General features: G+C 37.2%; 1 protein-coding gene across 1 annotated transcript in view; it reads left to right on the plus strand.

The window, feature by feature from the left end:
* Positions 1-12,685, plus strand: part of PAK1 (p21 (RAC1) activated kinase 1) — a 240,750-nt gene that overhangs the window by 85,557 nt on the left and 142,508 nt on the right. The window contains 1 exon segment of the mRNA XM_053708687.1: positions 4,501-4,529. Coding sequence (XP_053564662.1) covers positions 4,501-4,529 — 29 coding nt within the window.

Below are 12,685 nucleotides of genomic sequence, written 5' to 3' on the forward strand. Positions count from 1 at the left end.
TGCTACTGTGATTACTCAGCAGGCTTTGTGCATTGGGTACTGTAATTGTCAACATTCAGTTCATCACTCTGAGATTTCAGACCAAAGTATATCTTTACTGATTTACAGCAACACATTGAAAACCTAAAACTTTATTAGTCATGTCTGTATTCAATTAAAAAAACATATCCATAGAAGGCCATATTAACAACAAACAGAAATAATCTTTCTCAACCCATTCATTTTCATACAGTTCTATCTATAAAATAATTCACAATGAGTGCACATGATATGTAATTGTATGTGATATCACGAGAAGTGTCTGCTGCAGAATTGAATTTAGGTCTCTGTAGAGCTCTGCAGATTCTTTTTACTATGTCCCATGGTCAGGAAAGCAGACACTTGTTGAGAATATAGACAACTTGAATGCAACATGTGACAAGTATTCTGTGCTGGGTATATAATGTAAATGGATATAGCATACCTAGTACTTATGTATGTTTGTTTCTGGATTATCAAAAATCATTGATTAATTCACTAGATAACGCTTAAAGGGACATTTATAGTTAAAACACTGCTTTACATTAATGGAACTACTTATTTTGACTAACTGTTTTACTATTTAAGGTTAACAACTACATAAAATAAACAAACTTTTCCCAAACTATTCTCTTGAAGTGAGGTTCAATGCGGACGCAACCTTGTATTCGCCTAGCACGGATCCATTGCGCTCATGAGAACGCACTTCCATAGGCTCCAATGGGAGCCTCATTCTCATGCTGTGAGACACGGCATGAGAACTAGCGCAGGGAAGGGGCTAAGTCGCGCAGCAATAGGCAGCAAATATAAATATATATGTAATTAAATATATACATATATTTGTATGTGTTCACACACATATGAACACATAAATATATATGTATATAAGCATATACATATATATTTACAGGGAAAAACAGATCCCATAAACCTCAATGTAAAGGCACATTTCAGTGCCGTTTCTTTTTTTATTCCAACACCCCACAGCCGACAACTTTAGCCCCCAAAAACTGCCTAGTGCAGTAATAAAAAAAAGATGCTACAATTTTTTGTTTTTGAAAAGGCACACTACACTTTTTTGGGGGGCAGTTGGGGCACTTTTAAAACATTAACCAGAGGTCTGACCTTTGGTTAATTTTTTGAGCGCTAATTGCTACCGCAAACTCGCTTGTAATGGCTGGTTATTTATCGTGCCCTCACAAACAAGCAAATTTGCAGTTTACGGGCGCGCTATAAATTAGCGCTCCACTTGTAATCTCTAGCCCTATGTGTTTAATCCCTTTGTGGAGTTAAAGTACCCTTCAGAGATGCAAGTATTTCAGCTCACAAGCAGAAAACTGTCAGCCAATCAGAAGCCGCTCTCTGGCTGGGTTCTGTCTAGGAGCTGCAATGCATGTGGCCCCTGAGCAGGTTTAACCTATATGTTTGACCACTTTGTGTATAACTGACCCTAGTTTACTTAATACCCACAAACTACATGTTCTAACAAATTAAGGCATGCCATTGTTGCACTGTGTTGCTATATCATAACATATCACCAAGGGGCGAGATTACATATGTGGCGCAGGCTTCCGTGCAAGAGCTGAAACCCGTGCCACCCGTAATTTCACCTCGCACATCGCACTATTACATATAGGGCGCCGGCAGTTCATAAAGTGCCGTAAGTCGGATAAATTAGCGATGTCCAGAAATGAGCGTAAATACAAATTTCTGGAGTCACCAGTGACTTCTGGCACTTCAGAAACTGCCTGCGCCTAAGAGAAAAAAAAATATAAAAACAGTCTAACACGCCTCCCAAAAATAAGCCCGACACGTAAAACCCCTATATGCGCCATCGAACCCACATGGGAACTAATAAAAGTATTAACCCCTAAACCGACACCCCCCACAACGCAATATACGTAATTAAACTAATAACCCCTAATCCGCCATTAACCCACAATGCAAACTACCTATTAAAGTATTAACCCCTAAACCGCCAAAGCCCACAACGCAAATAAATAATTACTAAACCCCCTAACCTAACACCCCCTAAATGAACCCAAATTACCTAAATTACAAAATAGTAAAGTTACTAACTATTAAAATAAAAAAAAAAACTAACATTACTTTAAAAATAAAAAAAACTAAGTATAAATTAAAGGGACAGTCAAGTCAAAATTAAAATTCTGGTGTAGACTGTCCCTTTAAGCTACAATTACAGAAAATAAAAAAAATCTAAGATTACAGAAAATAAAAAACAAAATTTTAAAAATTTTATACCTAGTCCCCTATGAAAATAAAAAAGCCCCCCCAAAATAAAAAACACCCCTAATCTAATGCTAAACTACCAGTAGCCCTAAAAACGTTTTTTTTTGCATTGGCCCAAGATAAACCGCTCTTTTACATTCAAAATACACAAAGTCCCCCCTTACAGTAAACCCCCCCCACCCACCAAACCCTCAAAATAAAAGAACCGAACACAAAGGACATTTGTTTGGGCATTGCCCTTAAAAAGGCATTTAGCTATTTTACAAAGTGCCCCCCCTAATCTAAAAAAAATAAATAAAAAAAATTAAAAAAAAATCCCCTAAGTCTAACCCCCAGGTTGGTACTCACCATTCCTGAAGTCCGGCGGTGAAGGTCTTGTCCCATGCGGTGAAGTCTTCTTCCAAGTGGCGATATTCTTTCTTCTTCCAGGAACAATCCGGCACGGAGAGTGGAGCTGAAGACCGGCGACCGCAGAGCCATGGAGCGTGGAGGATCCTCTTCGTATGATCACCGCCGTACACTGAATAGTGAATTCAAGGAACGCAATAAAAAATTGCGTCCCGTGAATTCCTATTGGCTGATTTAATTCTTTAAATTCATAATCAGCCAATAGGATGAGAGCTACTGAAATTCTATTGGCTGATTTGAACAGCCAATAGGATTTGAGTAGCTCTCATCCTATTGGCTGTTTGAATTTGAATCAAATCAGCCAATAGGAATTCAAGGGACACTATTTTTTTAAATTGCGTACCTTGAATTCACTATTCAGTGTACGTCGGCGATCGTACAAAGAGGACTCTCCAAGCTCCATGGCTCCCCAGTCGCCGGTCTTTAGCTCCGCGGTCATTGGTCTTCAGCTCCGCCCTCCGCTCCGGATTGTTTCTGGAAGCAGAAATAAGAGGTCGCCGCTTGGAAGAAGACTTCACCGCATGGGACAGGACCTTCTCCGCCAGACTTCAAGAATGGTGAGTACCAACCTGGGGGTTAGACTTAAATATTTTTTTAAATAATTTTTTTAAATTTTTTTTTTTTTTATTTAGGTTAGGGTGGGCACTTTGTATGAGAGCTAAATGCCCTTTTAAGAGCAATGCCCAAACAAATAACCTTTTTCAGGGCAATTGGTAGTTTAGGTTTTTTAGTGGTAGGTTCTTTTTATGGGGGGGTTTGTTGGTTGGGGGGATTTTTACTTTTAGGGGGGACTTTGTGTATTTTGAATGTAAAAGAGCTGTTTATCTTGGGCAATGCCCTGCAAAAAAAAACCTTTTAAGGGCTACTGGTAGTTTAGCATTAGATTAGGGGTGTTTTTATTTTTGGGGGGCTTTTTTATTTTCATAGGGATTAGGTATAATTTTTTAAAATTTAATAATTTAGTTTTTTATTTTCTGTAATTCTAGCTTAAAGGGACAGTCTACACCAGAATTTTAATTTTGACTAGTCTGTCCCTTTAATTTATACTTCGTTTTTTTTATTTTTAAAATAATGTTAGGTTTTTTTTATTTTATTAGGGGTTAATAGTTTTATTAGGTAGTTTGCGATGTTAGGCGGATTAGGGGCTAATACTTTATTTTTAGTTGCGGCATGGGTTTGATGGCGGATATAGGGGTTAATACACTTTATTGGTTATTGCGGTGGTGGTTAGCGGTTGACAGGTAGATAGATTTTTGCGCATGCGTTAGGTGTTTATTTTTGCAGGCAGTTTCGGGAGTTATGGTGCTCCCATACTCAGCGCAAGGCTTGCTGCGGCTGCCTTTGTGTGGCGAGATGAAAATGGTGTAAGATTTCTCCATTTTCGCCACTTAAGTCCTTGCGCTGAATATTGGATACTGATTTGCGACGTGGTCCCATGTTAGCTTTTTCTTTCTTTTTTTTTTTTTTTTAATCTTCTTTCTCCTCCTTTTTCTAGTTTAGCCCTTGTCTTTCTCGCTCGCTTGTCTTTCTTGCTCGCTTGTCTTTTTCTCTTGCTCGCTCGCTATCTTTCTCGCTCTTTTGCTCGCTGCGCACTTTTTTGCTCGTTCGCCGTGCTCTTTTTTTCTCTCTGGCTTGCGTGCTCTTTTTTTTCTCTCGCTCTCATCAATATTATTCGTCAAGTAACTATTACTGTAGGTTGTATGATTTTTTTTTTTTTTTTATATATTTGAAATTGTTTTGCTAACTTTATATTGTAGGAGATGCCAGCTTCTTTATTAATCATTTCCATAATTTTTACCATTTACTCCCATTTTTATTTTTTAGATGACTCTCTAGAGGTGCATAATTCCACAGTTATATCGGTAAGTTTGCAGTGTTAATTTAAAAACAAAAACAAAATAACATTCACTATGATTGCTTTGAGTATGTGTTCATTTAAAATGTAGTCCTACAGAATGTAATATTCTGCTGCTGAAAAAAAATGTACCCTCATCTCCAGTGGTTAAATCTTTTTAAAATTTGTCTTCTGCTGTATCTTGGTCAAATCTTGTCATTTATAGCTACAATTTTCTAAGTAAGACCATAAGAATTACACAAGGCAGGTCTATTACTTTTCTTTCTATTCTGGTCTTTATGATCTCTCGTGTTAAACACACCTTTCTGTCTTTTTATCGTATTGTATCACTTTATGCCTGTTAAACTAGCGACCGTAGTTGTAGACCCATCTCTTCTGTCTGCACCTCAGATCAGTGAGTTAAACACATTACTGAACTGACTTTACTCACCCTGTACCAAATCATACCAGGGTGAGAGTTATCCGCCCTCCCAAACATGTTTTGAAGTGTTTAAGTAAAACTTTATTTACAGGGACATAAACATCAAAAAAGTTAGTTCATGATTCAGATAGAGCATACAATTTTAAACAACTTTCTATTTTACATGTATTATCAATTTTTCTTCATTTTCTTAGTATCCTTTGTTAAAGAACAGGGATATAAGCTAAGGAGCATGCATGTGTATGCCGCACTATTTGGCTGCAGTTATGCAAGATTGTTCTACATTAGCAACTAGATGGCAGCACTTTTTCCTGTCATAAAGTGCTCCAATAAGGTGCATGTGATACATACAATGTATGTGCACAATTGTATAACGTTTTATGCAATTTTCATGTTTCATATTGGCATTGAAAGATTTTTGTTTAATTGTATTTGTTTTATATGGTGCTTGTGGTAAATTGCTATAAAATGCAACTCTCTGTTGTGAGAGCATGGGACTCTTATTTTGACATGGACTTATGATCCTGAAGGATTGTATGGAGCAATGAGACTGTTCCTGTTTTACCTCATAACCACTGAGGTATCTGAAGTACACACCCATTCTCCTTATTTCCTGTTTTAACAGTTAACGTTTACATCTGCTTACTGGCCTCCTGAACGGGGTCTGTAACATACACGCTACCTACCTGTATATCTCCAACAAACAAAAATTATGAGAATGAAGCAAATTTGAAAACAAAAGTAAATTGGAGACTTTTTTTTTTTAAAATTTGTATGCTCTGTCTGAATTATGCAATAAATATTTGGGGTTTCATGCTCCTTTTAACCTCTTTCTATGCAGTGTAAGGAGAAATATGAGAGTTTTATTGGTGGGTTCTGGATATGTAAAAATGTATGTGCTTACTCAACACAGACCTAGGCAGTAGGCTATTAAAGTCATCTTATATATGTATAGTATATATCAACAACTAAACACAGCATTGCAAAAGATCTGCATTATAGAGATGCTTTATAAGCATTCACCTTATTACACAAGAAAGCACATTTTACACCAAAACATTTTTATTGTTTAAAAAGATAAATAATCCCTTTTTATTACCCATTCCCTAGTTTTGCATAACCTAAACTGTTATATTAACCCCTTAATGACAACTGACGTACCAGGTACGTCATGCATTAACAATCAGTTAATGACAATGGACGTACCTGGTACGTCAGTTGTCTAACAGAGTGCTGGAAGTGATCACAATCACTTCCAGCAGCTCTGAGGGTATTGCAGTGATGCCTCGATATGGAGACATCCTGCAATACCCCTTTACAAGACTCCGATGCAGAGAGAGCCACTCTGTGGCCCTCTCTGCACCGGTAGTGATGGTGCCGATGGTGCCTCTGACCGGTGGGAGGAGGGAGCGTGTGCGCGCGCGTGCATGATGCGCGTGTGCACGTGCGCGCGTGTGCACGTGCACATGTGCACATTAGCCACACTGACACCAATGAAAAAGTAAGGGGAAAAAAAGTTATTTTATTTTTTTTTATATTTAAAAGGATCTGTGAGGGGGAGGGGGGTGGGGGTATTGTGGGGGGGCTGCTACACTATACAGAAATAATTAAACACAAATAACAGTTATAAATACAATTAAAATAAGTTTGGTTTGTGGGGCCAAACTGGGTACTGGCAGACAGCTGCCAGTACCCAAGATGGCGGTAATTAGGTAGGGGAGAGGGTTAGAGAGCTGGAGGGGGGGATCAGGGAGGTTGGTGCTAAGGCAGGGGTCCATCACAACTAAAATATTTTATAATTTTTATTTAAAAAAAAAAAAAAAAACTCTTATTTAGTACTGGCAGACTTTCTGCCAGTACTTAAGATGGCGGTAACAATTGTGGGGTGGGGGAGGGAAGAGAGCTGTTTGGGAGGGATCAGGGGGTAGGATGTGTCAGGTGGGAGGCTGATCTCTAAAATTAACCCTGCAAGCTCCCTACAAGCTACCTAATTTAACCCCTTCACTGCTGGGCATAATTCACGTGTGGTGCGCAGCATCATTTATCGGCCTTCTAATTACCAAAAAGCAACGCCAAAGCCATATAAATCTGCTATTTCTGAACAAAGGGGATCCCAGAGAAGCTTTTACAACAATTTCTGCCATAATTGCACAAGCTGTTTGTAAATAATTTCAGTGAGAAACCTAAAATTGTGAAAAATGTAAAGTTTTTTTTTTTTAATTTGCTCGCATTTGGCGGTGAAATGGTGCATAAAATATACCAAAATGGGCCTAGATCAATACTTGGGGTTGTCTACTACACTACACTAAAGCTAAAATTAACCTACAAGCTCCCTAATTAACCCCTTCACTCCTGGGCATAAAACACGTGGGGTGCGCAGTGGCATTTAGCGGCCTTCTAATTACCAAAAAGCAACCACAAAGCCATATAAGTCTGTTATTTCTGAAAAAGGGGATCCCAGAGAAGCATTTACAACCATTTGTGCCATAATTGCAGAAGCTGTTTGTAAATAATTTCAGTGGGAAACCTAAAGTTTGTGACAAAATTTGTGAAAAAGTGAACTTTTTTTTATCGCATTTGGCGGCGAAATGGTGGCATGAAATATACCAAAATGGGCCTAGATCAATACTTTGGGATGTCTTCTAAAACAAAATATATACATGTCAAGGGATATTCAGATATTCCTGACAGATATCAGTGTCCCAATGTAACTAGCGCTAATTTTGAAAAAAAGTGGTTTGGAAATAGCAAAGTGCTACTTGTGTTTATTGCCCTATAAATTGCAAAAAAAGCTAAGAACATGTAAACATTGGGTATTTCTAAACTGCAGGACAAAATTTAGAAACTATTTAGCATGGGTGTTTTTTGGTGATTGTAGATGTTTAACAGATTTTGGGGGTCAAAGTTAGAAAAAGTGTGTTTTTTTCCATTTTTTCCTCATATTTTATCATTTTTTTTTTTTTAGTAAATTATAAGATATGCTGAAAATAATGGTATCTTTAGAAAGTCCATTTAATGACGAGAAAAACGGTATATAATATGTGTGGGTACAGTAAACGAGTAAGAGGAAAATTACAGCTAAACGCAAACAGTGCAGAAATGTAAAAATAGCCATTGTCATTAAGGGTAAGAAAATTGAAAAATGGTCCGGTCATTAAGGGGTTAATATACGTTTTACCTATGTGATTACCTTGTTTCTAAGCCTCTGGAGACTGCCCCTTATTTCAGTTATTTTTACAGACTTGCATTTTAGCCAATCTGTACTGACTCCTACATAACTCCACATTGTTACCTATAATGACATACATGAACTAGCACTGTCAAAATGCACTGAGACAAGAGGCAGCCTTCAAGGGCCAAGAAATTATGTGAACCTACTTAAAGGGACACTGAACCCCCAAAAAATGATTTGGTGATGCAGACATGCAATTTTAAGCAACTTTATAATTTACTCCGTTTATAAATGTTTCTTCATTCTCTTGCTATGTTTATTTGAAAACCAAGAATTTAAGTTTAGAAGCCGGCCCATTTTTGGTTCACAACCTGGGCTGTGCTTGCTGATTGGTGGCTAAATGGTGTCCAGGGTTCTAAACCAAAAATTGTCTGGCTCCTTAGCTTAGATGCTTTCTTTTTCAAATAAAGATAGCAAGAGAACAAAGAAAAATTGATAATAGGAGTAAATTAGAAAGTTGCTTAAAATTGCCTGCTCTCTGAATCATGAAAGAAAATATTTGGGTTTAGTGTCCCTTTAAAGCAAATTTGAGGATAATAGTAAACTGTAAAGATGTTTAAAATTGCACGCCCTATCTGAATCACAAATGTTTTTAATTTTGACTAGACTGTCCCTGTCTGTTGCTTGCTTTGTTCAATTGGAGACCAGTTGTGAATAAACTAATGCACTGATCTAACCAGTTAATGTGCAGCATATAGTAGGGTCAATAAAACAGCAGCATGCACTTCAGCCAGCCTGGGGAAAAAAAAACCCAGAAAGAGGTAAATTACAGAAAAAGAATGCAAAATGAATAATAAATGCATATAGCCATTTTTTTTATCATTTAAAGGAGCCACTTAAAGGGGTTTCTGCTTCTTCAACAAAGATACCATGAGAACAAAGCACATTTGATAATAGAAGTAAATTGAAAAATTTGTTCAAAATTAATTATAATTAATAAGATATCTGAATTATGAAAGAAAAAAAATTATTTTATGTCCCTTCTTAAAAGCATTTACAACTGTTATAATGTAATTGTTTTGTAGTCCAGAGCCATATCCCTTAAACACTCTTAAGTCGGTTTATTTGATCTAATCTGCTGTTGACAACTAGGAGCATCTATAAATGCAGTGCTTCACTTATTAGTACCTTAACTGCTGATCTGTTTTGGAGTTTTTAGCTGCTGCTCATATTTTAAGCACCCCTGGAATGAAGACAAAAGGTTGTCATCCACAATTAAGTGGTTAAATAACAAATCCTGTGTAGCATGTTGCTAAGCAATAGTTCTGAATCAAGAAGGATTCTCAAGTCTCTCTGGGAATAGTGGAACAAAATTCTTAAACTAAATAAAATGCAGTCAAAATAAATTTAGTAAGGAATGTACAAATAAATATTTATTTAGCTTTGAGTTTAATGTCCACTCAGTTTAAGCACATAAAATATTATTTCAATCCTATTGTTAGTTATTTTTATTTTCCCAGCAGTTTATAGCTAAACTTACTTGCACAACGTTTAGAAAACTGTCAGAGGAACCACATTTTGCCACAATACTATGAGATCTACTGCTGAACGTTTCCTCTGACCCACAGAGCTTTAGAGGGAAGGTGCGTAAGCTGCACAGCTATAAATATGTTCTTAGGAACCATTCATGCTGAGGGAATCACATACTGAGAATCTACAGGTGTTAGCAGAAGAATGAGACAAGTTGAGATATGAAGAGGAACCTAGAATTAATTAGTTATTGGAGCCTCCTCTCTGCCTGCCCTATCCTGCACTCTGCTGTGCGCCAAATAATTGTGGGTGTCCGGAACACCGGGTAATTATGCACATTTTATGTCTGACATATTCTTGCATTCTCTGCTGGCTGTTTTATGTACTTTATGAATTCAGTCAATCTTAAAGGGACAGTCTAGTCCAAAAAAAACCTTTCATGATTCAGATAGGCATGTAATTTTAAACAATTTACTTTTATCACCAATTTTTCTTTGTTCTCTTGGTATTCTTAGTTAAAAGTTTAACCTAGGAGGTTCATATGCCATTTTCTTAGACCTTGAAGGCCGCCTCTTAAGAATGCATTTTAACAGGTTTTTCACCACTAGAGGGTGTTAGTTCATGTTTTTCATATAGATAACACTGTGCTCATGCACGTGAAGTTACCTGGGAGCCATCAGTGATTGGCTAAACTGCAAGTCTGTTAAAATGTGTGTGTGTGTATATATATATATATATATATATATATATATATATATATATATATATATATATATATATATATATATATATATATATATATATATATATATATATATATATATATATATAAAAATTTGGGAGAGTGAGGTGTGTGATGTAAATGCAGCTTAAAGGGACATAAGAAAAGTATAATGGTTCATATAGAGCATTTTAAGCTATTTTAACCCTTTTGTGCATTTAAGGGTGTAATAGTGTGAGTTTCACTGATAACCGTGAGATCTCGCTATTTCTGAATGCATCTTGTCGATGCTGTGATTTAAACTCCTTGCAACAGGCAATGTACAGGGTTTGTTGCAGTCATTAAGGATTTTTTATTTCTTGGTATCCTTTGTTGAAAAGCATATCTAGGTAGGCGCAGGAGCAGCAATGTACTACTGGGAGTTAGCTGCTGATTGGTGGATACACACATCTGCCTTTTGTCATTGGCTCACCCAGATGCATTCAGCTAGCTCCCAGGAGTGCACTGCTGCTCTGTAGCTGACTTTAACCATGTGTGTTTGCAGGAGTTAAACACATAGTTATATGCAAGAAACAGTGCAATAATAAGACTCTTTAACTCAGAACATTTTCTCTTTGCACTTTTCATATGCTGTTAAATTTAATTCTGTTAAAATGAAAATGCCTTGTACAGGGTTTTAGTTTACAAGTTTTTCCTGTAATTTAACTTTGAAAACTTCAGTGTCTGCCCCCCCCCCCCATCAACAAAGAATTACAAGAGAATAAAACAAATTTGACAATAGTCATAAATTGGAAACTTTATAAAATTGCATATTTTGGGTTTTGTGTCCCTTTTAAAATATGTATTGCTTATCTTTTGCAATTCAGTAAATAATTTCTTATGCATAAATAATTTACTTTAAAGGGATATATGATCTAAATCTATATGATTTAAAAATCAGCGGTCATCAGACCCCTGTTTTTCATCCCTGTTCTCCATCTGTTATGTGAAGGATATCAATCTCTCTGGACTTTTCCGACCGAGGAGATTGGCATCCCTTTCCCGCACATGATTGGCTGCACAGGGGCAAGGGGCGGGGTTGCACACGAGTGCACGTGTACAATGATAAATGCACAGAGGATGTATGCCCCTGTCCGCCAGTAGATGATATATCTAGCCCTTAATAGTAACCAGCCTAGAAGTTTTATGACATCAGGCTAAGATAAACCTGCAGACTCCCCTCCTCCTTGTAAGGCTGTGACAGGAAGTAAAGGACACTGCACAAATGTAGGAACAAAATAAAAGGTAAAATCAATTTAAATAGATGAAAAATACATATTGCAATTATTTATATTAATATATAAGACACAGTTTAGCTCCTTTTTAATTGCAACAATGAAACAGACAGTTTAACATCCCTTTAATGTTTCTTTAGTGTTTAAATTCCATGCTCTAATCTGTAACACTAGTGACACTGTAATGCTTTTACATGATGTGCCATTTGGGCTTAGATATTACATCACACAGTACTTTAGCTGTTGGCTTTAGACAGTGGAGACTGCAGCTGGGGGGCTGAACACATGGCAAGTGAGCGCTGATCTTCCTCCCTTACTATATGAAGGCAAATCGCTCATCGTTAGTGACACTGTCTGTGTCACTCTCTTTATGATCATGGTTGGTGGGAGGGGGGAGGGGCAGGGTTCTCTACACTACAGAAAATAAGATGGGGGAGAGGGAGGGATGGGGCCTTACACTATAAAACAGACCGTTAAAATGCTAAAAATTTTTCTGGTACTTTGGACAAGTTTTTTTTTTTCTAAAATTCCCGGTAGTGCACTGCTGGTCACGAGCAGGACTTTCAGCATGTGTTTAACCCCTTTGTGGGGTTAAGCACATACTATTACAGTGTTGCTAGTGTTACAATAACATCATTTTTAACCCTTTTAATTTAAAGAGACAGTGTACTATTTTCTCCCCTTCAACATGTAATAAATAAGTTGTTCTGGCCACTTTGAAATGGCTGCTTAGCTCCACCCACTGATGACATCACGATCTGGGCTACATATTGCATCCAATCACAAAAGGCTCACTAGTTGGATTCAACAGACTGTCTATGCTATTTAGCAGAGTGTATAGATGCAGCCCAGATCGTGATGTCATCAGTGGGCGGAGGTTAGCAGCCATTTTAAAGTGGCCAGAAACAATATTCACTTTAAAATAACTTTTTTACCGTTCCTGCTGCATGACATAGAACGGCGTACAGGAAGCTATTTGCGGCTAAATCTAAGGTAATACTTTTAATATGAGTAAGGTGTTGACTGTCTCTTTAAG

This window comes from Bombina bombina, chromosome 3 (genome assembly GCF_027579735.1).
Source record: "Bombina bombina isolate aBomBom1 chromosome 3, aBomBom1.pri, whole genome shotgun sequence".
NCBI lineage: Eukaryota > Metazoa > Chordata > Amphibia > Anura > Bombinatoridae > Bombina > Bombina bombina.